Below are 21,815 nucleotides of genomic sequence, written 5' to 3' on the forward strand. Positions count from 1 at the left end.
GTGTGTATATATATCTTTGGGAGTGGGATTTGGGGATCAGGGTGTTTCTGTTTTGGTTTTTTTTTTTAAAGCTTTCTGGATGATTCCATTGCAGTCAAGGTTGAGAATGCACTGGGGTTAGAAGCTGCTAAGATGCAGGAGGAGTAGTATCTATCAGTAGAAAGGGCAATTAGACTATGCGGATATAATTGATTTATTTTGTCATAGAATAGCAGTGTGACAAAACTATGATATGTTTGTATTGCCCTTTTCTTTTTCTGTTATATTTGTAGCATCTTTTTTATTTAACTTTAAATGAATACACTTAAAATCTTTAACAGTAAGCTTGTTATTTTTTTCTCATGTTATCTTTTGACTAGGGTGATGATCTACTTTCATCATTAGTAAGTATTTTCATCATTGCTTCAGCAACCTAGTTGGGTAGAAATTATCCTCATTTTAGAGACAAGGAAGCTGTGGTTCAGAGAGGTGTTAAGTAGCTTCTTCAAAGTTGCACAGCTGAGAGCCAGTAAACACCAGAACCAGTATTGAAATCTGTCTTCTTTCCACTGTAAGCTGGTTCTTTGAGCAGGTTTTGTTACATTCAGCCTATTTAATTCTACTTAATGACAATAGGACCGCAACATACTTTCATAAGAGGGGCACAATGCATGCAGTAGACACATGATAAATGTTGAATTAATGAAAAGCTGAATGCTTAAAAATACAGTGGCTTCACATGTGACTCTTTACTAGAACTATAAAATAAAACCTCTCAATTTTAGTGTGAGATAAAATTAACCTTATTAGTTTTTAGCTCTCTATTCCTTTCTCTTTAAAAAAAAAAAAAAAACCACACAGGAAAAAATACATGTTGATAAGAGGGTACAAGCAGTGATTATCCAAAATTCTGGTTGTGGTCCCAAAATATAATCACCAGTTTTCATATTGGGCACTATATTTAGCCTTCTCTTTTTGTTTACATAGTAACAAGTAGCCACATTAGGATAACCAGAGTACCTGTCTTAAAAACCCACTTGTACCTACGGTGCCCCATCAAGAACAAATACCACACTTCCCTTTGAAATCGATGCAACAATAGAACTTAGTAAAAGCATTTGGACTGTCCTTGGGCATCTGGGAAATCGTCATTTAGTTTGTTTTGACTTTTGTAGACCAAACTTTTCTTATGCCCATTTTTGTCACCTGTATAATGTTTCTTGCCGTTTCAAACTGAGAAACTTTCTTCATTGAAAAATTGATACCTTTGCAATTGACTTTAGTTATCTTTGCACTCCATTGATTCAGCTGCTTTTGATAGCTCCTATTTTCTGAGATTTAGGGCATCACTTAGCCAGGAGTGAGAGGGCTCAGATGATTGGGGGAGGGTGGCAACAACAACAAACACTTTTAAGCAACTTTTACTCCAGACTTTTTTTCTCCTGTTATTTTTGTTTATGTTCTATTTCTTCTTTTCCTATATGTTCTCATTGTCTTCGATGTCATCACTGTAAATGTTCTGTGTTCATATTTCCCTGTTCTTATGTAGATCATAAAACCCTCTTTGGAGAAATTTGATTGAGTGTATTTGAAGATAAGCCCTCCTCTAAAATAAACTTACACGTATACACGCCCACACATGGTTCTTCACCATTTTAGACTCCGACATAATTGTACTTGGTAAAGGCTGTAAATGTGTCAGGGTACAATTTACAGAACACTGACAGATTCTTGGTTGATGTTTTCTGTCTTCCCATTTTATGGCTAAGGAAACCGAAGCTGAAAAGGTATTGCCTGTTAAGCCCTTTCCATAGCACAGAGATTTATCCCCACAGTTTCTGAAGCTGAGCATTGTCTTGCTGCTGGTATACTCTGGCTCAGGCAGGGCATGTATGATGGAATCCTTTGGGGATGTGTGTGGGGTTTTTTTGTCCTAAACAGCACTGCTTGTTGAGTTCTAAAACTTGCAAATGTAGTAGACAGGAAACAAAAAGACTTCATGTATATTTCTAGAGTTATTTTTACTGTTGAGGAAATATGCTGGTGTTAATGACAAGACCATATGCCAAAATGAAAGTCGATCTCTGTCAGCAGTGTAGAACTAATATATGCCTTTTTCCCCTTTCCTCTCATTAGGACAGAGCTTGGGATATGGCTTTGTGAACTACATTGACCCCAAGGATGCAGAGAAAGCTATCAACACCCTGAATGGACTGAGACTTCAAACCAAAACAATAAAAGTATGTTAAAAAATTTTTTATATCTACTTGTAGAACAGAAGTTTAAAAAAATTAAGGTTTACTGGTAGTTTTTTCCTTTCTTCCTTTTGGGCCCATATAAACAGTTACCTGGGAGACATAGTGGAATTTTGGTGTTTGTTGCATGATGGGGGGAACTGTTCAAGAGTACTATATATAATCATTCATGTATTTGCAAAGGGACAGAGCAACAACTCTCTTAGATAAATATTTTAGTAAGCCTATGGAATCACATCTCCTTCCCTTATAGAGAATTACTTGCCCTATAACTTGGGGAAACCTTAGACTTGTTCTTCTCTAAAGGTCTGGGTATTAAATAAGCAAGATTTTGGGAGCCATGCAGTCAGTCACAACTTCTCAACTCTGCCTTTACAGTTTGAAAGCAGTAATAGCCACTACATAAACAAATGGATGCAGCCGTGGTCCAATACAACTTTATTTATGGGCAGTGAAACTTGATAAGATGTTTATGTGTTACAAATATTATTTTTATTTTTTCCAAGTTAAAAAATGTAAAAACCATTCTTAGCTCATGGATTATACAAAAAGGTGGCAGGCTAGATTTGGTGCTTGAGTTGTAGTTTGTTCTAGCAAATTCAGCTTGCTTTGAGGAGACTGACTGGAGGAACTTACATGACACAGGTTATTTTTTCTGTTTTTCTTTTTAAGACATACAGTGAATAATTTTGTAGATATTTTGCCGCTTTTGTGAATCTTTGAAATTCTTATGTAGATTCTCTCTGGAGAGGGAGCTAATCCAATTCACAGCGTAGATTTCTTTTCCTTTAGAAAATAAGAGGGATGTTGCCTCTAGCAAATTCTTAGTACATGTACCATCAATTTGCTCTCTCCTGCCCAGTGCAGACATTGCCAATCAATCATGGCACTCTTTCTCACAGAGTCTAGATGTGGCTCCCAAATATTTTTCAAAATAGTGTTCCAGACAACCTCTATCAATTGACTCAAGTGTGAACCTATTTTCCACCCTTGATTTAAGAAACCAGCTCAGGCGATAGCCTGAAGTAGTGAGGGGGAAGTTAGTCAACGCTGACTGTAGTATCCATCTTGCTTAGAGACTCATCTAAAAGATTTTTGCTCATTTTTTTCAGGTATCTAGAAATGCAGTATCATTTTTGTGCTTTAAAGTTGCTTTTTTAGAATTACCAGTTAAGGTAATTTATTAGCCCTGAGTGGTTTTGACACATCGTTCTTTATATTTATTGGGCCCCAAGAAAAATGCCTACCACCCCTGTCTTATCTAAAGGAAAGTATATAGTGGTTCCCAAATATACTAGGATATGAGAGGTCCAAGAATTCTAGGTATTTCTTGAGCAAGAAAACGTCCTATGAAAAGATTCACCAATCAGAAAATGAACTGGTTACTGTATATTATCAAAATGTGAAGGGAAAAATCAGATTTCCAATAAAGTCTAAGACAAAGCCTTAAGTTTGCTTTGAAGTTTTTTCAGTCTGAACTACTTTTTCTGGTTATATTTCTCTGCATACTTTTTATTTGTGTCAGAGATCTTTTACTAGTACTATTAAGTAACAAGTGTTCTTTAAAAAGACATCCAGTGTTCAGTTACCTTCAGACCATGTGCTCTCTATCCTACAGCAGATTTTTGCAGGTTTCTCTACCTCAATTTATATTGATTTCCAGGGGTGCTGCTAATTTGTCCTAGTTCTGAGGTCCTGAGTTGTGGTTGAGAAGAAAATGGAATAGATGGTCAGGATGGCTCATCCCAGGAACTATCCTTTTCTCCATTCCAGAAATAATTACCCTTATTTCATTCTAATGTGTAAGTTATTTTACTATATATCCTCACTGCACTAAGATCCAAAAGAAGGTAGAAATGCAGGGGAAAATAGGTCTCCATAGGAGAAATGCCTGTGGCCTTCAAGGAGACAGTTGATGACAGCTGCTTCCTTTACTGTTCATAATCCAGCCTTTTCTCTTTAGGGCCCAGCTGCTTGGGCTGAATATGTGGAAGAAAGGACAGTAAAGCCTTGTGGCTTTTATACTGTGACATCAATTTCTGATTTTCTGAGATGTGGGTCAGGGTAATGGGTAAACAGCAGGCTACTACTTTCTCCACCCCTATTTGATTCCTGTAAAAATATCAGATAACAGCTGGTATCCTCAGTTTGGCCCAGATTTGTCCAACAGGCAAAGCAAACCATTTCCCCCAAGTATATAGCATCCCCTTTGCCTGTTTGTTCTTTCTGTGTTTACTTATTTCCATTAGGCAGATTCTGTGTTCCTGTACAATGTCTTGAGCCAAGTTTTTCTAGTATTCACAGCTTTAAGAATGATTTGGAAGTTGAGTTAAACCTTTTCATTTCCTGGGATACTATTCCATAAATAAGTCTTTTCCCTCCTCTAGTCCATACTGGTGGTGGTTGTCAGCACCACTTTCTTACAAAGCACCACTTTACTCATGTTACTGCTCACTCAAAACTCGATGGTGTTTCTCTACTGTTTTACCCTATCGTCTGGCTGAGCTTTGTAGCAGTGACGCCAGTGCTATTGCTGTTCTCCACTGTAGTCAGACTGGCTCTTTAGTTGTAAGCTGATCTTATTCCCAATGTCTATGCGTATGCTTTTGCAACTCCTACTTCCTGGTATACCCTTTCACACTCGTTTTTAGTTTAACTGTGGTCATCTCATGTTTTGGAGCCCATCTAAAGGAATTCTGTCCTTCAGCTTCTGTCTTGCCAGGTTATTCCAGCTCCTGCTGAGTTCTGCCGTCTTTGAAGTCTATATTCTTTACCCTTGAGGAATCACAGACATTTTGGAATTACAGGGGGACCCATATGTAATTTAGGCTTAAGCACTGCTCTCTGTCCCCAGTCAGAGTGGAGATCTTGGTGGTCATACAATTTAGCCAAGACCAGGCAGTTGAAGACAGAGCTGTGACTCAGAACAAACCCTTGTCTTCTGATCGTTATATCAAAACTCTTGCCAGGACACTGTGCTTTACTTTAGAAAGGTACAGAAGATTGGTTAGTACGTACAAGTGTTTGTGTACTCTTAGCATTTAGTAGGCGTTTCATAAAATTCCTGGTTATTGGGATATTGAAACAGTGAATCAAGTGCTGTGAAAGGTGGTTTATTTAGCAGTTTCTCCTGGGGCTCCATAATAGCATTAGCTCAGTAGGGTTTTGTGCAGTAGTTGGTGTGTTGAATAAATGACAGATATTCAGTATTTCTGTGGTGAGTGAAGTCCCTCAGGCTCTGTGAGGACCTAAAGCAGTTGTTTCCAAACTTTGGTTGCATCTTAATCCCCAGAGAAGTGGGTTGGAAATGCAGTTTCTGGGATCCACTTTAGATCTGCTAGATCACTGTCCACAAGAGAGATTCAAGGTTCTGTTTTTTATTATGCTTCCCAGGTAATTTATGACAGCAAGTCTAAGGCCTAGCACTTAGGAATCACCAAAAATGTTTGGCAGTTCTCTATACATTTGGTATTTTTTGTGCAAAGTTCAGTTTGTCTTATAGCATTTTACCTTAATAATCCTCCTGTGGTTCATTCTGTTAACCAAAATATTAATGTTTTTTCTTGAGCATCCTGGGTGATCATTTAGCATTCAGAGTTTAACATGGTTCACCAGCCTTTGCTTTTAAAAAACATGGCATAGAAATTGAAAACAACCTACTCACCTCATAGTAGGATGCTGTTTAAGTAGTAGCAGATACAGGTTAAAGTCTCGAGGTAGTAGTTCTCTTGTCCTAAGGGTCACTTTTTTCCCTGGTTAAGGAGATGTCCCAGAGGCATACCTTGCTGGTGAAATCACATCATCCCTGTACTACATGGGAGGCAGCTGTTTTGGGTTAAGCCTGCCCACATTGTCCCCCAGTGTTGACATGGTAAATAAAGTGTGAATGTTACAAAAATGTTTTAAAATTCTCATTAGGGAGGGTAATGAAAAGGTAGTATGTGTGTACAGTTCAGGCATGGGAGTGGGGGAGTAATCTCATGGAAGTGTCAAATTGTATGCTGATGGGAAGAGAGGTTTTTCACCAAAAGCCTCAGGTCCCTATGGGAATCCTTCCTTTGGTGGATTATACATGAGGTGAGTGGTTGTACCTACTGAGTTCAGTCTTCATGCTCTTTCTCTACTCATTTTATTTTTAGGGGTCTTAAGTATTGAAAAAATCTAGATAGTATGTGGAATTTTTATGGCTTAAAGCTAATACTTTTGACTTGTTAGGTTAATAGTGTCAGACTGAAGTTCATGATTAGCAAGCTAAAATCATTCATTTCCAAGAATATGTATAGACTTCCTCCCTCCTCTGCATAAAGAGCTCTGGATAGATGATTATCACATAACAGTGAAATGGATGCATGGCTCCCAGCATCTCTCTCAGCTTTTCCCTTCCCTACAATGGGCCTACGATGCTTTATTTTTCCTGAAACTGGGGTTGATTTATCTGGAGAGAAGGAGCTATTATCTCAGGGAATAGAATGTTTTATTGTTATTGGTAGGTTCTAACCCCTCAAAAGAAAAAAAAAATTCTGCCTAGAACTACTACTATAGAAAAACTGCCCGATTTTTGTCTTAATTTTCCTTGATCATTCAGCTATAGACCAGGCTAAAATTTACCTTTGCTTAAAAGTTATTAATTCATATACAATCATATGAAATTTCTTATACTGAAATAATTAAACCACAATTTAACCACATTTGGAAAATTCTATTATAAAAATGAGAATATTATAAATAGTATTATCTATTTGTTGTATTCTGTTTGAGTGATTAAACAAAGCTAAGAAACCTGTATTCTAAGCTACTGTATTGCCATTAACTTTTTGTTAAATTTATACCTTTTTCTAACTAGTTTATCCTTTTCTCATTAGTAAATGTCATATTTATACTTTTTTTTTTCTGTTTAGCATGAACTTGACCCTTAACATAGGAGGAATATAGAACTACATTTCTGAAGTCTTACCCTGTCTAAATTACCTTACTAAAATGATTTAACTGGCTGCGTAATCTTGGACAGAGCTTTTAACCATTTAAGTTTCCATTTATATCGTTAAAATAATTTATTCATCACTGAGAATGTTCATTACCTACCTTTTAGGAGAGGAAAAAAGCTTTTGATGGTCTGCCAAGTTGCATATTAAGAAAAAACGTAACTTTTTAAATGAATTCATGTTTATTGTATAGAATGATTTGATGAAAAGCAGCACCCTCTCCTGAAGAGAGAATAATTTTAACTGCCTTCCTCTTTCACTCTTGCAAGTTTCACAGCCACTGTAAACTTTATATTGGGATTTGAGTTTCTAGTTCAAACTCCTTTTGCGACAGGATTATTGGGAGTGGGGTGGTTTTTCTTTATCATTATAATTTGTTCTTTTATAAAAGTTAATACTGACCAGGAGGAAATATTCTTAGATGCTGTGTAAACCAGTCCCCACTGTAAAGAAAGAGAGGGAATACGCAGGCAGGAGTGTAAGTAAAGCTATGCTAAGGTCCTGCCACCCAGTAGGTCCTCTGTTAAAATACCTGCAGCATAATTTTGTGTTTGAGATAAGTGGCTCTTTTAATAGTCATAATGCTGAGAGTTCGTGGCTTTTGTAGGGCATGGAAGGTTTAAAGCAGTTGATAGGGGAACCATATAGAATTTGCCCAGAAAGAAAGCAGGATGGGAGGCGAATGTGGGAATGAGCCTGAGTTATGGGTTATAGAAGTGTGTTCTGGGTGCGCATGTAAAGGCGTTGATGTTTTGTTCTGTAGGTGAGGATGGGGCACCGGAGGGTTTTGAGCAGAGCAGTGTTGGGATTGACTTTGAGTATTTATTAGGAGAGGAAGGTTTGCTTTGTATTTAAACCCCACATCTTTCTGAGCATTTCAGCCCACCCTAGTGTTTCTCTGGCTTGTGTAGTTTGTTATTTTCTGTGATAGTACAAAGGGTAGAAATTTATAAATCATCTTCTACAAAGTATTCCTCATTTAAAAACTTGGATATATACCATTATTTCCCTTTTACCTTGAGCAGCTTTGGAAAATTTAGAAGTAATAGGTTGAAGACCAGGCCTCAAATTAATTGACCTACTTATGAGGTGTTAGCCTGATAACTGTCATTTATCTGGACCAAAAAAAAAAAAAAAAAAAAATTGAAAAAGTAGATACCAGGAGTGGGGTAAAAATGGAAACATGGAGTAAATTGTTCGTTTGCCTTTTAAAGAATACAGCCTGACGGAGTACATGTTTTCCTAACTTCGTTGTTAACTTGTGTTCTGGAAATTTCCACAGCCACATGTCAAGTTTGAACAGTATATTACGTCTTATTATCAGCACTTCTTCAATACGTTTAGATAAAATTCTTCTATCTATATTGAGTCCCATTTACATAGTCCTTACTTGAAGTGAGAAGTGACAGATGACTTTTTTATTGATATTTGTATAATGCCCTTCATGTGTTTTGTAGAATTCTCTCTTTTCAGCTTTAATTTTTTTCATGCAAAAAGCCCAGAAATTTCTTACTCACCTAGTGTGATCTAGGGAATATGGGTAGGTAGCCCAAGTAAGATCCAGAGCTTGAATGTCCTGTCCTCAGGCCGCTTGTGTTACATCTGTTCCTTCTAGCTACCTCCAAAGTGAGAGTTAATTGGAATTCCCAAAGGGCAATAACTAGGTATTCTTCCAATGGATTTCCTTTAGATTTTCCCACAGTTTTTGGAGCAGAGGCAGAGCCTACAAAGAGGGAAGGATGAGGAACAGGGTTCCTGGTGGCAGTGTCCCCAGCTTACTTCCTGCCTGCCAGCCACACACTGGGTAGTGATGGTGGAAGAGTCTCAACAGTTGACTGAACCCATCTTTATTGGAATTGATGGATCATTTTGTTACCTAAGCATGCTCCACAGGGGTATCATAGCCCTTCATGGCAGATGCTTAAACTTATGCTAAGTGAGGTCTATACCAGAAAACCCTGGCTCTTTCATTTCTGTAACCAGCATGGAGAATTTCAGGTTTCATGAAGACCTTCATTGTGAGTATTGCTTCTGTGTAAGGCAGGGGGAAAGCCACAGAAGTAATAACTTGTATAGGTTTAGGAAATTGTTGCTGTCTGTGTGTGTGTGCGCGTGTGGAATTGAAAGGTTCACGTGGTGGGGATGTCATTGAAACTTACTGTCAGAAATTTGAGTCATTGAGGCAGGACCCTTATAACAGCTCAGAGGTCTAGAATGTTAAGTGCAAAATTGGTTTTCTAGTAATAATGAGGCTGAGGAAGAGATTCAAGCAAACCATGTGCATCGTGATAGAAGACACTGAAAATAGTCGAGCCACATGTTCAAATCTGTTTGAGTTTGAGTTCTAAGATAACAGTGAGATAAGATAAATTGAAACTGATCGGGATGGCCAAAAATCTTTTCTACGTGAACATCACACTGCTGGCCCTTGTTGCTTTACTTCTCCACTGCTTTTTAAGGGGAACGTGGAGTAGGGCTTTTCTTTCATTTATGACCTGGGAAAAGTGGTGCTAGGTCAGTTTGGCTTCAGTCTATTCTACCACATAGCTGGCTTGCAAAGTTAAGATGATTGTGTTAACTTCCCAAGAAGGAGCCCTTAATTCTTTGCTATATCTACTTTTCAAACAAATTTCATAGGATTATTATCTTTTTACTGTTTTGAATTCATGCAGAAACAGCAGTAGTCTCTGGTAGGCAAATACTTAATCCCTTTGATGAAATAAAGCTCAGGTTAAAGGGATTTGTTCAAAATGAAATAGCTAATAAGCACTACCGGCATCAGAAATGCAGTATCATGTTGGCTGATGCCGTAGCTTTTGTTGCTTTCTTTCCATTTCACATTATTGATGTTTAACTGTTTTGCTCAGATACCACTCTAAATAAACCAACTAATAGAGGCCTTAATTTGGGCCTTTGAGTGTCTTTGTCTTGAGACTTTCTGGACCAGATCTCTTAGTGCCAGGGAGTGGAGCTGTCTTTGCCTAGGAGTGAAGAACTCTGCCCTCTTTCAGGGTGAGCTCTTGAGACAGACAGACATATAGTTTGAGAAGAAAACCGGACTTGGAGGTCATACTTAGCAGATAAGTGAGTTAACATTGATTCAGTTATTTCAGTTGTAATGAACAGTGAAATTATTATTATAGTAGTAACTTCCTGAATTTGTTTTTTAGGCAGCTACCCATTCTTCAAGAATATTTTTCTGATAGGTTCATGTAAGTCTTAGATGCTAGTTTAAAAGTTACAGAAATGTGCATTAACATTGGTCTCTCTTTAAATTTCCACAGACTCTTTAAAAAAGCATGGATGGTACATTTTCTTTTACTTTCACTTCTGCCAGCCTTTCCTATCATTACTTTTAGTGTGCGTTCTCAGCTGCATGTACTGCATTAGAATTACTTGTGGATGTTTTATTTCCAGAAGTGTCTCGACCTGCTGCTTTTGGGCAACGAGACAGGGCTGTACAGTTGACACTTGAACAGTTCTGGGGCTATGGGTAACAGCCCCCATATGACAAAAAGTCTTAACTTTTGACTCCTCAAAAACCTAACTACTAGTAGCCTACTGTTGACTAGAAGCCTTATTGATAACGTAAACAATTATCACATATTTTGTATGTTACATGTATTATTACATATTGTGTTCTTACAATGTAAAGTAAGCTAGAGCAAAGAAGATGTTAAGAGAATCATAAGGTAGACAAAATATATTTACTGTTCATTAAGTGGAAGTGGATCATCATAAAGACCTTCACCCTTGTCATCTTTATGTTGAGTAGGCAGAGGAAGAGGGAGGGGTTGGTCTAAAATCCCATATTAAGTGCACCCACACAGTTCAAACCCATGTTGTTCCAGGGTCATCTGTATTTTGAAAACAGTACAGGCAATCTGATACTTGTCTGCCTCCTCTCCTTCCTTCTGAGAAGAACTCTTTTGAATGCTACAATAGGACTTGGAGGTATAAGTCTTGGATTTGTGTTTTGTTCTTGGTTTCTTGATCAGGTGAGCTGCAGGAAGGACAAGGAAAAATAGAACAAGCATGTAGTCCTGGAAACTGATAAGTCAGAAAAAGTTTAGTTTCCAGTTTTGTTAAATGTCTGTCTAGAAATTTATGCCTGCCTTAACCAAATAACCCTATTCATATTCCTAGAAAGAGTCATTGAGAGAAGCTCCTAACTTCATAGAATCAAGCACAGTGGCCTTTTTGAAGAGACTAACCCAGTTGAGCCACATCCAGCCAGTCTGGGTTCTTGGAAATAGCTTTGGATGAGTTTCATGGGCTTTATTTTACGTCTGCATTTTGGCATTTGCAGGTGATTTGTATTCCTAAATGCTTTGCTTTCAGGCTACCTGGCATTTGTCTTACTTATAACAATCAGTGGATGGCAAGGAAAAGGGCTTGGCATCCGTGATTCTTATGAGCTATCTAGGAAACCCTCATATGCCCATAGTTTTGAGGATTATTTCAAATGCCTTTACACAAGAGACTGCCAACACTTTTCATGTTTATCTGAATCAGTGGGATGGGGTGGTTGATAAAAATTGCAGATTTCTACACCCCAACCAAGACTTAATGAATCTGAGTATCTGCAGAGAGAGACTGAGGAAATTGTATTTCAGCAGCCACCACAGGTGATTCTTAAGCGGGTGGTGGCTTGACCTGAGAAGCACTGTTCAGTGGATCTTAATGATTTGCACTTGGGTAGGTCTGTGGTGCTTATTTTAAAACAAGTCTACTTGTAAATAATAGGATTTTCATTTGTAGGTTACATCAAGCTATCTTGAATGGCTGGGATTCACTAATGTGTTTTTAATGAATATAGTGCTGGATTTACCTAAGAAATAATATATACTCTCACATACAATTTGCTCATTTTCAAAGCATTTGTGTGTCATTAAATACTTCAACATCACAATTATGTTAGCATAATTTATTTGCTTCTGAGAGTATTTGGAGAATTTTCAGTATGGTTCTTTAGGGCCCATCCATTTAAAATGGGTGTCTTGGCCGGGCAAAGTGGTTCATACCTGTAATCCCAGCACTTTGGGAGGCCGAGGTGGGCAGACCACCTGAGGTCAGAAGTTCAAGATCAGCTTGGCCAACATGACAAAACCCCATCTCTACTAAAAAATACAAAAATTAGCCCAACATTGTGGTGGGCGCCTGTGATCCCAGCTACTCCGGAGGCTGAGGCAGGAGGCAGGGAGAATTATTTGAACCTGGGAGGTGGAGGTTGCAGTGAGCTGAGATCGTACCACTGCACCCTAGTCTGGGTAATAGAGCAAGACTCTGTCTCAAAAAAAAAAAAAAAAGGGTGTCTTATAGAGATTGGGGGTTAAATTCTGTGATCCAGGATGTTAGATTGTGAAAGCAGCTTTTGAGCCGGGCACAGTGGCTCACGCCTGTAATCCCAGCACTTTGGGAGGCTGAGGCAGGTGGATCACCTGAGGTCAAGAGTTTGAGACCAGCCTGGCCACCATAGTGAAACCACATCTCTACTTGAGATACAAAGGCAGGCGCCTGTAAACCCAGCTACTGGGGAGGCTGAGGCAGGAGAATTGCTTGAACCTGGGAGGCGGAGGTTGCAGTAAGCTGAGATCGCACCATTGCACTCCAACCTGGGCAACAAGAGCAAAACTCCTGTCTCAAAAAAAAAAAAAAAAAAAAATGACTTCTAAAATTTAATAAAAATTTGTCTTACATTTATAGCCTGCCAATGAAACCCCTCTTCCTTCCCTACCCAGTGTCTTGATACTTGAACTTTCTAGCCAGGGCCTCAGTAAATGGGAATTTGCTCTGTTATAAGAGCTTTCACACATTTTATGCTGCAATTTTTTAAGGAAAAAATTTTTTGATATGCAACCTTAATTCAGAAACCTTTTGACTTGTAAACTGAGTGTCGCCGCAAAGCTACGTTAAAGCAGTGGATACTTTTGCCAAAGGCTTAGAATGTTTTCCCCCTGCTCCGAGTTGCAAAAATGAATAAGAAACCAAGGATTTTTCTTCATGTTCTTCATTAAGCAATGTCTGGGGGGAATTGTAAAATATGCATTGTCTACAGTATATCCTGGTGCACAAAGTCAAATGAACTGTGAAGGTGAGGGGTAAAAACACCCCTCTCACCTTTGTACTTTGTTCTTTGGAGTATTAAAGAACATTGATCTGCCAAGTGGCAAAGGGGATACTATTTGGTGGTTTAATTACAGCCAGTGAGTGTTACTGATGCTATCAGTCAGCAAGACCCGGGGAAAGGGCCTGGTGCCAAATCATTCAGTGTAATTAAATACCTCAGGACGGGATTCTCAAGGTGCTTCTGCAGATCTGAAGCAGGAGAACACTTTGTCTTAGAACAAAGATAAAGGTGGTTGTTCCCGTCCTTGCTGCCCATCTTTAAATTTCTGCAGGTGTTGTATAGATGGCAATGATATGGTCTCTTTATTGTGTACGTACAGTGAAGGTTGTCCATGTTTTCCTTAAAAACTCTTTCTTTTAAAATCTTCACAACTGTCACACGAAGGGTTTAAGGAATACAGTAATTATTTTTTGTTAAAGCTGTTAGGGGAAATATACAGCTCAGGTGTCTAATAGATACTTGGAGAATGAAGGATTGTCTTTGAATGAGACTATTAGTCTTGCAAATCAGTTCATTTATAAAAGCTTTCCCTGTGGTTATTCTCTAATGTCTAATCATGTTGTGAGAGAAATATCTTGGTAGACTTAAAGTCATAAAACACTCACTAATGTTTCAGGGGTTATCCCCTTATGTATTGAATAAATTTTTCATAGTTGTATAACTTAGTCAGCTCCACAAAATATGTGTAGGTAAAACTTCCTTTGGCTCTGTGGGGAGGGCTTTTAATAACATTTCTGTTACTCTTTTTCCTTGCTTTCTCCTTTATCATATGTGCCTCACACATATTTCCATCTCAGCCTGTTAAATGCCATAAGCAATCTGCAGTGTTTGCTGTTACTGCTTTTTAAATTTTTTAAAAACTGGTACAGTTTCTACTGATTGAGGCTTACCAAAGACAGGCTGCCCTTGAAAGAAAGTGAGCTGGCTTCCTAACTTTTTTGTATATGTATACCTGTATACATACATTAGATCCCTGACAATTGGGTCAAATCAGGGCCCAAAACACTAAATGTTGGATAGCGTATGGTTTACTTGTAATGTAGATACGGCTTGCAGATTGTGTTTTAAATTTAAAACAGGTGTTTGAATGAGGATTGTTGAAATAAAACATCCTTTAACAGGAAGATTATTTGTTAGGAGTTTTTCTCTGGGTGTTTGAGGACTAATACTTTTTAAATACATTAAAGATTTAGTAGAAGCAGTTATTTTATATTCAAGACTTCCCTCCCCTTAGAACTTTATTATATTATATGGAACCGCACAAGACTAATAGGCCTGTCTCCAAGTTTGTAGGGAAGGTCAGTAGCTTTAAAAGATGTGTGTGATGCTCACCTTGCCCACAAAACAAAGAGCCAGGATGAACAAATGTAAAAATCTTTGAAAAGTATTCAATTACAGGTTGTTTTTTTTGTTGTAATCTTGGCTATACAGTGTTGGACAGGGAGTATCTGTAATTAAATATTTTATAAACATTTTGAGTGCTTAGTGTGGGCTAGTTAGCTTTGCTAAATGTTGGAACAGCATTAAAATAAGACAAGAGGTAGCCTTGTCCTTGATGTCATTGTGTCGTAGAGGAGACAGCACTTAGTTTATACGACCATTATTTGGATATATGATGAGTGAACGCAGAATACAATGACAATGGATATGCCACTTGCTGTCTAGAGGCCTCTGCGACGATTTCAGAGGTGATAATGTTTTACAAGCTAGGTTTTATGGGGTGGAAAAAGAAGAAATGTATTACACATAAGGGAATGTCTCATCCAAAAGCACAGAGGCCTTCACGTGATGTGTACCTTTTAGGAGAAGCTTACCTCTGAACACCATAAAGTATACTTATTCTATCAAGTAATAACCTTCTACAAAAATGATTGGCAGGAAAATTTGATTAAACCTAGCCCTATACTTTACATTTATCCCCCTTTAGTGAAGACCTAATTTATAAGAGAATCTATAGGAATGAATTTTGGGTAGATCAAGTAATTTGCTCATAGAAACATATTTGCCTTGCTCTGCAAAGATCCATGGAGACCTATGGGACTCATTTAAGTATTTACAAATGGTATCAAGATGAAGTTTCTCTAAGCAGTATTTAGTGTACACACAGAGGAAATGATCATTATATTTTCATTACTGTATATATAAGTAGGTCAAAGAAGACTTGGGTTTCTGAACATTGTTGCAAAGCAGTTTTTCTTCTAGTTATAGTACAAACAGAAACTTAACTGTAGATGGCATTTACATTTAACTTCACTACCACACTGATTTTGACTGTTCTCCTCACTTGGGTTATGAAGAGAAACTGTCTATATATTCTCCTTCCTTATATTTCTATCTGATAATACTTACGAACATTTAGATTGTTATTCCTCTGCTCATGAAAGTTTTGCCCTGACGTTCAAGGGCTCTAGATTCTGCCTTCAACTCACTGTTCTGGTGTTGTCAGTGTCCTACAGAAATCTTTATTCTGGCTCAGCTGGGCCCTTCATCATTCAGTATGCAAGCCTAATTCTCCATTGCCTTGGATTATTATCTACCTACATGGCCCTCTACCCCTGTCATTTACAAAGTTTTATTTGGCCATAAAATAAATTAATAAAGTGGATAAAAATGTATTCACTATACATTACCTTTTTCTTCTATTTGTTGGTCTGCTCTCTGAGGGCAACGAGATTTTTGTCTTTGGAGAGCAACTTACAGAATGTTTTTATTTATAACCTCTATATGAGGAAACTTCTGTCTGTTGCTTATAAGAGACAGTGAAGACCTGCTCTATGTGCTCAAAGATGGAAAAAGTCACAGTTTAAGTGAAATTAAAAGTTGAAATTCTTGGAGGTTTTTTGTTTTGTTTTGTTTTTGTTTTTGTTTTAATGCCATTTTTAACTTTGGGTTTTTCAAAACTTCTTGGTAGGTGTCACTATACATTGAAGATATGATTGGATGAAGGATATATAAGGGACTTAAGAGCTTTTTGGTTTCATACAAAAACAAATATTTAAGTAAAGGTATCCCTTTATGTGAGATTTTCTGCATAATGTCCGCCTGCCCGTCTCTTTTCTTATCTATTTCTCCTTTTCATGTACTTCTCTCTTTGTCAGATTATGGATGAAGAAGTGAATGAAAGTCTTAGAATGTTTAAATTCACTGAAATTGGCTTGATGAGAACCTTTTTTCTTTTTTCACATTACCAACCAGTACTGGTTGGTTTTTAAGACACCTGCAGTTTATTTATGCCAGCCAGTGTCTAGTCCTTCTTTAGTTTAACATTCTAACTCAGCATTTTAATCTGTTGACAGTGCCTTAGGCATACTAGATATTCAGATACTATACAAATTATATCTTAAGTATATTTTCGGAGATAAAGTTGCCATGGTTATCTTGATAGTATCGCATCTGTTGGAGATGTCATTTGGTCAAGTTTCAGAATCTTGAAAGAATCCGTAAGCCATTGCTGGAGAATGGGTTTCTAACAATTAGATGAGTACATCTGATTATCTGTAAGCCAATTTAGCCTGCATTGTTTTCAGTGAAGCAGCAAAAGCCAAGTTACTTGGGCAAATGCCACAACTTCTAATCATCTTGCTTGAGAGGTACTTCAGAAAAACCTGGCCGGGCACGGTGGCTCATGCCTGTAATCCCAGCACTTTGGGAGGCGGAGACGGGCAGATCCATGAGGTCAGGAGATATCAAGACTATTCTGGCTAACACTGTGAAACCCCATCTGTATTAGAAATACAAAAAAATTAGCCGGGTGTGATGGCGGGCACCTGTGGTCCCAGCTACTCAGGAGGCTGAGGCAGGAGAATGGCGTGAACCCGGGAGGTGGGGCTTGCAGTGAGCCAAGATCGCGCCACTGCACTCCAACCTGGGAGACAGAGCAACACTCCACCTTGAAAAAGAAAAACCTCCTTTACAAGGCCGTGGAATATATACATTCAATAGGTATTAGAGTCCCTACTTGATGGGTGCGACTATGTGAGATAGGCATCATATAAAACTAGTTTCAACCCTCTAGAAGTATAAAACCTAGTAATATAAAAGCTTTGAATAGGAATACTATTAACTTGGGAGGAAGCTTTGAGGCAGTCTTGTGCTCTGGCCATATTTAAGAAGGCTCAAACCCATCTGAGTACTGGCTACTGAGTACTGAGATTTTTCTTTTAGTCTCTCGAATGTATTAATAGTATATTTAATGAAAGTGAAAGTTTTATAGTGGTACTTGATAGTGTAGCCTCTTCAGTATTTTTTTTAAACTGGGAAATCATATTGAATCATCAGGTGACCATTTGCATGGTAGCTTTTAACACATTCCCCATGCAGAAACATACACATAACTTTCATCTGAAGATAGAAGTTATTCCATGAGGTTCATTTATATTTCTACTGTGTCTATCCAAAAGAGTATTTCTCATTTACTAGCTTAGGTTCAACAGATCTGTACAAAAGAGAATTGAGGTAATGGGAGGTTTAATATGTAACAGCCTGATGGGAGAAATAAAATTTTGGGGCCTTACTGTTGGCCCATTTAAAGATGTTGAATATTTGTTCTCTGTATGTCAGTAAGACAGCTCCTTCCTTATGTTCCCTCCATCCAGGCTGCAGGCTTCCCAGCACACTCATCTGCTGTCATCTTACAAAATACTTGGAATATTCAAGAATTAACTTTAATAATTATCACCATGGATTTGGAAGAAGCCTCATTTATATATGTGATTTTTGCACTGTTTCGGTGTTAGAGTGCATACATTGTTATTGTGCCAAGTCTCCTCCTCTGTGTCATCTTTCCTGACCTCAAAGATACTAGTATTCCTTGAGTTTTTGTCCCATAAGTTGGGGATGATGATAATACCCAATGCATAGACTTGTTGGAGAAGCAATTGAATTAACATATGTTACATATCCAGAACAGTGTCTGGCACATGGTAAACACTTAATAAATGTTAGGAGCTATCATTATCTGAATTGTTTCCTATGTATGTATATAAAATGATATTATGATTAAAACATTATTATGGTTCCCCAGCTCTGTGCTAATAGTTTTATTGTTCCATTTAATATTTGTAAGGTTTCCATGAGGTAAGTACTGTGATTAACATCAAATTACAAATAAAGAGATAGAAGACCTAAGGAAATGATTAACTAGTAAGTGACAGAGCCAAGACCTAGACCTAGCTCTGTGTGACTCCATACCATTTTTACTCCTTAACATTGGAGGGTTCTGATCCAAACATTCCATCCTAACCACTAGTTCATAATATGCTGTGTAGTGGCCAGAACTTTACCAGTTATAGTGTATTCTCTTCTGCTTTTTATAATATATTTTTTATCCTGGTGCTAAGCTAACTCATGATTGCCTCAGTTGCAGCCTATTCACATTACTTAATATTTATAAATATTATGTGGCCAAATAAATGCAGTCTCATTTCTGAAGTTAAAAGTAAGGGAGTTAGCATTCTTAACCACTACTGAAAATTTTCTAATGCAGAGAGAGTAGGAATAGACTCTGGTGGTTACAGCTAAAACTCCCATCTATTTTTTATACTTTTTTATTGTAATCACCTTCTAAAGTCTGAAAAGGCTTAAGTGAAATGTATGGGATTAGCAATGGAATATTTTGATTGACAAGTTCCTGCTTAGACTTGGAATGGCTAGTCTATTGCCACTACCGTAGTGAATTTGATTTCACTGCCTCCACCTCAGATGCTGTATCCCCTACTATTGATTGCTCAGTTGTTTTATTTTCTGTTAAGTATCTCTGCAGGTAAAAAATTTAAGAAACGGTAAGGTATTTGCGGCCTAAGTTGCATTTCAAGAATATTTTTACCATGTGTCTCATTTGCCTTTACCAGCATGAGATGTCCTTGTTGAACCAACTTCATACTAGTACCAAGGAGAAACAACAATAATAAAAGGGCAGACGTTATCTACCAGTTGTACTTTAATAAAAACGAGATGCCTGTCAGGGCAGCCTATTTGGACCCTCTTTGATACACATGGATGTATATGTTTGGGTAGCATTTAATAAACCCCACTCAGTGTAGTTTGTTAGAGGCTGTTGAAGATGTGTGAAAATGGAGGTCTGATTTGTCAAGTCTGTAGTTTATGATTAGTTGCTTGATACAGATCTTAAAGCCAGAACACTTTTTATTTTTCTGTGGCTATTCAGTAGTTTTATTATTGCCTTTAACAATGTCATAGGATCACTTATTTTTATGACATTACTTATTTATTCCTAGCTTCATCTTTAAGTTGAAGCTAAGATCAACTGCCTTTTATTTAATGAGGTTGCATTAAAACTTGAAAATTATGTGAAAATGAGAAGTCTTCCTAGTGTAAACAACCAGTTGCCATTCTGTTTTCCTGTTAAATGGCTTGTAATTTTATAAAAGGGCAGAGACACTGACTATCAAAAAGATTCTGGCTGTTGTAGGTTGGTACATTTTAATTGTGGAAAATGCTGGTCTCAGGATTCTTAGTTTGATTTTTCTCTTCCAGCTCCCAAAATAATTAGATTTTTTCTCCAACATCTAAATAATTCTCAGGCATTACTAGTAGAAGAAATAGAACAACTGTCCTAAGACAGTTATTTTGATGTGTTTTATATTTACTTATGTGTATACAAGAAAATATTCTTTGTAGCAAAGCTAAGGTTCTTTCTTGGAATAGCTCTTCGGATAATCTCCTTGGAAATGTCTGATTATCATCCTAGTCACTGTCATTTCACAGGAAAATTTTATGATTTTGAAGACTATGTTGCAGCTAATGGTGTAACGGAAAATCCTGTGACGAAGAGCTAAGGTCCCCTGAGTCCTACACCCAACTCTTTTTCTTTGTATCTTTGGAAAAGTTACTTTACCTTTCTGTGCCTCAGTCTTCCTTTTTCCCAAATATAAAGAAATTGGACCAAATGATCACTGTATTTTCTTTTTGCTCTAAAATTAAGACTCCCCCCCCCACACACTCTTCTATCAGCACCATATTATTTTGTTGAAGATTGTGTCACCTCTGGGGACTTGAAAATTTGAGAAGTGAAACTTCATTTTTGAAATGTTTAATAGAATTTTCATTTTAGTCTCTACACAAAGTACCATTGCCTGTAATGTTTGGTATATTACAAAGATTGTGGCTTCTGTTAACTTTTAAACAATATTTCAAAAATAAACTCAATTTAGTATGTGATTATAAATCATCTTCATTACAATAAGTGTGTGGTAGGTACCAGGATGTACAAAGTAGGGTGAGGACAAGTTTTCTTATTTCGAGGGGTTAAGTCAGTCACAAGACCGGGTTAAGAGATAAGTACATTTTGGTTGAGTCAGTATTTAAGAGAACAAGGCATATAATGCAGTGTGGGTATGGGTAAGAGGCACTTAACTCAGACTGTAGTGGAGAGGACTGATTAGTGTTGACTTTAGGGACAAGTTGATACCCATGAGGTGTCTGAAATGACTGAAATTTAGCTGATTGGAAGGAGAGCAGCTTATTTTTCACACAGAAAAGTGAGAGCAGGAAGCTTAGAAAACTACTGAAGGTTTTGTATGCTTGTATAGAAAAGGTAGCTAGCCAGTGCTCTGATCATAAAGGAGTCAGAATTCTAAAATTTATCTGAAAGTCTTAGGGAGCCCTTTAGGGAATTTAAGTTGAGGATGACATTATCAAATATATTCCACGGTATCTCTGAACTTCTCACTTGAATTAAAGCAGTTGTTTAGTCTTAAAACATTCAACAAATCCAGTCAAAATAAAATTTAAGGTTCTGTATGTATTTTCCACTGATAGTTTCCTAAATCCTGTATTTTGGAATATCCATTAAAGATAACTGCCCTAACCTTTAATACCTTTTATAAAATTTCCTGTTTGATGTGATTGTTTCTTTTAGCTCTAACAACTTTGCTGGAGCAAATACTTAATTTCTTATTGTTATCTTAGGCTTAGTCATTTTCAATCCATTATGAAATATACCCTTCTTTATTGAAAACAATACTGGACTGTGATACATGTATGCCTTGATGTGTGTTTGAGACTTGTTCCTGGTAGGATTTTGTATTTAGAAGCGGATCAAAGTACACATCTTTCTTCTGGGTGAATTTTGAGGTCTCTGGCCTGAGTTATGGTTAGAGATCCCCTTCTTCTGTGTACTATGCTTCTGAGCTCATTCGGAGGGTCTGATGTAGCCAACTGTCTAGATATCCATGATGCTGTCACAAGACCTTTGCTACTGCTTACTTAGAGCTAGAGCTAACTTTTATTCAGTTGTAGTATCATTTTTCAGATAGTCCCATGAAGACTCCATCATGAACAGCAATTAACTCTCCGTTTAAATAGGCATAACTGTGACCTTTCAGCTGGAGAGATTGAATGGAGCTTTTTGAAAAAAGTCTGAAGTGGCAAATGTCTAATTTTCAGGTTTAGTGTTTGTAGTCCTGGGTCAGTAATTTACAAGTGATAAAAGTTGTTCGGTGGTGATCT

At 37.5% G+C, this 21,815-nt stretch overlaps 1 protein-coding gene across 25 annotated transcripts in view; it reads left to right on the plus strand.

The window, feature by feature from the left end:
• The window catches only part of ELAVL2 (ELAV like RNA binding protein 2), a 135,118-nt gene that overhangs the window by 93,064 nt on the left and 20,239 nt on the right, over nucleotides 1–21,815 (plus strand). For all 25 annotated transcript variants that reach the window (XM_025359412.1, XM_025359413.1, XM_025359418.1 and 22 more), the window contains one exon: nucleotides 2,116–2,219. In XM_025359412.1, the coding sequence (XP_025215197.1) occupies nucleotides 2,116–2,219 (104 nt within the window). The remainder of the gene's footprint in view (nucleotides 1–2,115; nucleotides 2,220–21,815) is intronic.

Source organism: Theropithecus gelada, chromosome 15 (assembly GCF_003255815.1).
Source record: "Theropithecus gelada isolate Dixy chromosome 15, Tgel_1.0, whole genome shotgun sequence".
Taxonomy (NCBI): Eukaryota; Metazoa; Chordata; class Mammalia; order Primates; family Cercopithecidae; genus Theropithecus; species Theropithecus gelada.